The sequence below is a fragment of the Coffea arabica genome, chromosome 9e, assembly GCF_036785885.1.
Source record: "Coffea arabica cultivar ET-39 chromosome 9e, Coffea Arabica ET-39 HiFi, whole genome shotgun sequence".
NCBI lineage: Eukaryota > Viridiplantae > Streptophyta > Magnoliopsida > Gentianales > Rubiaceae > Coffea > Coffea arabica.
Genome location: NC_092327.1, coordinates 7,321,935 through 7,327,285, shown reverse-complemented (window position 1 = coordinate 7,327,285; position 5,351 = coordinate 7,321,935). Strand labels below are relative to the sequence as shown.

The following is a 5,351-nucleotide window of genomic DNA, read 5'->3' as shown; positions in this document are numbered from 1 at the left end:
CTAAAACTTTTTCAAAGGCACTTTTCCAAGATTCCAACCAGAAACCATTCAAATTTCAGTTCAAAGTTACAGTTTCATGAAGACAGGATAGAACCAGTCTTGGTTTTTCAGCAATGTTTGAAAATTCGGCAAAATTCATAGAAAGTGAATCAACCTCTGAATTTATAACACAACAAGAGTTTCAAATCAAGTTTCAAACACAATAAGCATAACTAAATTTGAAGTTTTGAGCAGCAAGATACAATGGTTTGAAGTTGGCTAATTTTTGCAACCTGTTCAGAAGATTTCCAGTCACCAAGTTTCAACACAGTTTTGAAATCTGACCATCTCTAACTCTAGACAAGTCCAAATTGAGAATGGTTTATGGCGTTAGAAACTAGGTTCAAATGCTACAATTCATCAGAAAAAATCATTTCCAAACTCCTTTCACAAAAGGGACAAAATCAAGCCACAAGATGCAGCTTCCCAGTTTCTTTCGGACAAACAAATAAAACTAGTCAGTCCACTTTGCCGACTCGCTACGGTTTCCTCAAAACGAATTAGCAAAGAAATTTTATACCGTTGGAAGGCTCTTGATGCCTAGTTTCGAATGCCACAAATGGCACTCAATTTTGACTTTTGTACAAAGAATTATGTTCAAACAAAATACCCCTATCCACTGTCCTGGTGACCGTTTTCCAGATTTCTTTCTTTCACCAAAACTCAAGTTTTGTGTAACCAATTGAAATGATTTTTAGAAAGACACTTTCTACACACATAATATAACATTTATCAATCAGTTTAGCAGCCAAATAAGCAACAAAATTCGAATTCAAAGCAAGACAACAAGTACAGCAAATTTCGGCCAGCTCCCTCTCATGTTTTTCCTCCAATTTCTCTCCACTATCAAACCAATATCAAGCTATAATTCACACAAACAACAATAATCAAGCAATAACCTCAAGTCAGCTACCTCATAGGTCACCTCAAGGCCACTAACTTAAAATATAAAGCAAGATAAAAGTTTCTTCAAGTCCACTAGATTAGAATCTTGATTAGGGTTTCAAACCCATGAAATCCAACCTATAATCTTGGTAAAATTTGAAGAGCAAAGGAGGGGTGGAGTGGTTACCTTTGAAACTCTCAAACCCTAGATGAAGGTAAGACTTTCACCAATTTTCACCAAGAAACACCACAAGCTTACACCTTTCTTCTAGTTAGAGCCAAATTCCAAGTGGTTTGATGGTTGGATGAAGAACTTGAGCAAGATTGGAGCAAGTTTTTCTCTTCCCTTTTCTTTCCCTTGGGTTCGGCTGAATGAGAGCGGTGAGGGAATGTTTTCGGTTTTGAATTTTGTGGAAGAAAAGTGTTGGACAAACTAACTTAAAGTTGTACAAAAAGTCAACTCTTAATAGTGGCGAAATAGTGCATTGTACTACCACTTTTTCTCTCGTTTGTTACACTTATACACTAATCCTCCAAGGTAATTTGTCTAACACTATAATTATTCATACTCACTAGTCTAGTATTAAATCCTCAAATCTCCAATTAGTCGGACCGGCGTGACTTTCGAGAACTTTCGACGCGAACGCGATAAAGCGAAATTTAAGGGAAATTCACGCAATAATAGTATAATCAAATAACACTGGGGCAAATAAAAATAAAAATGACTAAATTAAGAATGAAAACATGAGTCCTCACATCTTTCTTGTCCTGGAAGTAGATTGAAACCCTAGTCCAAAGGTGTCCTTCTTTCCTTGAGCCTCTATTGGTTCTAGAATTCCCTGCAAGTTGTGCCCAAGACCCTTGCCTATCTCGTATCCTTCTCGAATCATTTCTTTAGCCATCATAACGCTGGCTTCCAGCAAATTCAATCCCACCACTGACTTGTCTTTAGATACCCAACCTACTGAAATGATATCAGCCACATGGTGAGAAGAAACCAGAGCTTTTCTACCTCTTTCCTCTTTTGGTCCGGAATTGACGATCATAGTACAATCATCCTCTGCAAATACTGTGATTAATTGGTCATTCACTACAAACCTCAATATCTGATGGAGCAAAGATGGTATAGCACCCGAAGCGTGAATCCTAGGTCGTCCAAGCAGAATATTATAAGCACTTGAGAAATTCATGACTTGGAATTGGGTAGGTCCTATTTCCAGTACTAAGTCCACTTCTCCCAGTGATTCTCTTTTTGCGCTATCAAATCCCCTCACTATAGTTGCAGACGGTCGAAGTTTAGCTTTTTGAAATCCCAATTTAACCAAAATATTCTATGGACAGATATTTAAAGCAGATCCGTTGTCTATCAAAACTCTTGGCAACAACTTTCCATTACAACGGATTAAGATATACAATGCCTTATTATGTCCAATTCCCTCAGAAGTTAAATCCTTATCAGAAAAAGAAATTTGATTTGAAACCAAAACATGTTCGACTAAATGGGTGAATTTGTCAACCGGAATATTCTTAGGCACTTGAGCCTCAGTTAACACCTTGAGTAGAACTTCTCTATGAAGTTTCGAAGTTAAGAGCAAATTCAACATAGAAATTTGAGTGGGCATTTTATCCAATTGTTCGATCACTTTATACTCACTTTTGTTCAACATCCTAAGGAAATTGAATGCCTTTTCTTCAGTCACAGCTGGTCTTGTTGGTGCGGCATTTTCCTTTGCTTTTGATGGATCGTTAACTGCAGGTTCACTTATGATCCTTCCAGATCTAGTGACGACGGCCACCTCCTTCTTTGGCATTTCTTCTCCTCCAATCAATAAAATAGGCTCACTATAATTCCATGAGACTTCTTGTAGGTTAAAAACAGGCGCTTGTTCAGGCAATTTGAGTACCACAAACTCTGAAGGTTCACATTCAAAAGGTATTACATCTAAAATAAACAAATCAGTATTTTTCTTGATCTCGAAGGTTTCTTCTTCCAGTATGAATGGTTCTCCAGTGACCCCTATTATCCCAGCTTCATCTACAATGTATTGAGTAGGTTCATCGATCTCCTCGTCAATGGTAATAACTCCAATAGTATCCTTGTGCGCAGGAAGAGGGTTGTTGCTAACACTCGGTCCTTGTTCATCTCTCCTTCTTAAAACTATGTCTCCGGCCTCAATTATGTCTTGAATTTTATGCTTAAGTGCCCAACAATTGGTAGTAGAATGTCCAGGAGCTCCAGAATGATAAGCACAAAAAGATTGAGGATCATAATCAAGGAAAAATCCTTTAGGATAGATTTTAGGAGGTATCGTATCAATTTTTCCTGCGACTTTGAGCTATTCATATAACTGATCAATGGGCCGACCTAAATTGGTGAAAGTTCTGTATGGAATTGAATTTTGGGTGTCATTGATTTGATGATAGTTGTAGTTCTGGTTGGCTGGTGAAATAGGTCTTGGATTATAAGGAGGGCAAGATCTAGTTTGAAAATTAGATGGAGAAATATGAAATGGTGTTGTGGGTGTGTTTGGATAATTTGGTCGGGGTCAAGGATGGTTAATAGTGGTATGATAAACAGATCGAGGGTGTGGATGGTATGGGTAACGGGATGGATAGGTGGGATATTGTTGGTATCTAGGTCAGGAAGAAAGGCCATGGTCCCAAACAAATACAGCTTCCCTCTCTTTCTTTTTGAACTGAGGTTTCTTACTATTGTTGTTTTGATTTTGCAAAACTTCTAATTGCGATTTCAGAGCTAACACATTAACAATCTTTTTCGCTCTTATGAACTCATCATATTCCTCCAATTTGTTAATAATTTCTGCAAATGAGCATCCAGTCATGCAAAAAAAATTTCAAAATATGGCGGGTCATGAGTTTTGATAAACATACGAACAATTTTTTCTTTATTCATAGAAGGTTCCACCTTGGCAGTCAATTTCCTCCATCGCTTTTTCATATGTCTTGTGATCCTCGGATGGCTTCCTTTTAATCCCCTCAAGTGTGGTCCTTGTCGGAGCAAACTCGCAATTATACTCATATTGTCTTACAAAAGCGGTTGACAAATCCAACCATGTCCTCATCTCATCAGGTTTCAAATTGGAGTACCAATCCAGTGCATCACCTTCTAACCTTTCAGAAAATAATCAAACTAGCAAATTCTCATCATCTACTGCTTTCCTAATTTGTTTGCAAACATTCGGAGATGTGTCTTGAGATTGTCCGTTCCGTCATACTTGCTAAATTTGAATGTTTTAAAACCCACCGGCAGTTGCATATCAGGAAATAGGCACAATTCATTATAGTCCAAACCTCCTTGTTTGCTCAAGTCTTGGCTCTTCCTCATGAACTCATCAAAACGATGCAACCTCTTTAATAGATTCTTGTCAATTGGTGCGGAGGATTCCCCTATTTCAACTTTTCCTTGTGCAGCGGTGTCTAACGTGAATGGTTCTGCAGTGGAATAATAATATGGTCCTTGAAGTTCAAATGGCATGTTCAGACTAACAGGTAGATGATTTTGAGGAACTTAAGTGTGAGGAGGATTGATTTGGATATTGGATGTATAGGTATGTGGTAGGCCAAGAATGGGATAAGTGAAAGCTTCCTCAGGTGGATTTACGAAATGTGGAGCAAAAGGGGTTTGAGTATGGGATATGGGTAGTGGTTGAGATTCAGGTTGACTAGCAGGTAAGGGATCATGTTGGACACCGCTGCTGCTATCAGTAACCAACTGATCAATCACGCGCTGTTGTGCGGTCATTTCCATACTTAACTCTTTGAATTTGTTTAACACTTCGCTCAGTTGAGCTCCCAGATTCGTAAGGTCGGCTGATGGCGTCGTTGCAATCGTATCAGATGATTCAGAATGTGCACTCATTTTTACACTATTTCTCGAAGTTCGGCTACGCGATCATGTAATGATGGGACTTCTTCGTGTAGCTATGTTAGCAATTACCTGAAAATTTAGGAAAAATCCTATTTACATTCCCCTCTTGATTAACTGCTAACAAAAAGAAAGAAAAAGAAAAATGCGTGAGTTAGTAAAAATTAAAGCAATTCGGATGCATGTCCTATTGAGGAACCCTTTTGTGCCAAGAGTAGGCTTAACATGATGCAACACCTTTAAAGTGGGACCCATTTATCAAACCTGCTTTTGACCACCATTGTGCACAAAAGAAAAGTCATTTCAAATTTCCAAATTTCCAATTTTATAAATATTATTTACATCATTCCTCGGAGACGGTCTCGTACAAAGTCATTAAACCTTTTCAACCTATCTATTACAGCATCTTTGGATTCTCTGGTATAGCGATTCCTCATGTGTTCCATTTGATCGTACAGTTCCTCACATTTTCTTTTCAATTCTTGATGTTTCTCTCGCATCTTTTTATATGTCCCCTTATGTTTCTCTGTCATCTCATTGC

At 38.1% G+C, this 5,351-nt stretch overlaps 1 protein-coding gene across 1 annotated transcript; it reads right to left on the bottom strand.

Moving 5' to 3' along the window:
• Positions 1 to 1,676: 1,676 nt before the first annotated feature.
• On the bottom strand, positions 1,677 to 4,804 carry LOC140014581 (uncharacterized). Its single transcript, XM_072065637.1, has 6 exons — positions 4,636 to 4,804; positions 4,161 to 4,401; positions 3,851 to 4,056; positions 3,597 to 3,745; positions 2,343 to 3,260; positions 1,677 to 2,255 (listed from the first exon to the last, which is right to left on the bottom strand). The coding sequence occupies exons 1-6, from the start codon at positions 4,802 to 4,804 to the stop codon at positions 1,677 to 1,679; spliced, it is 2,262 nt and encodes a 753-aa protein (XP_071921738.1).
• Between the last annotated feature and the right edge of the window lie 547 nt (positions 4,805 to 5,351).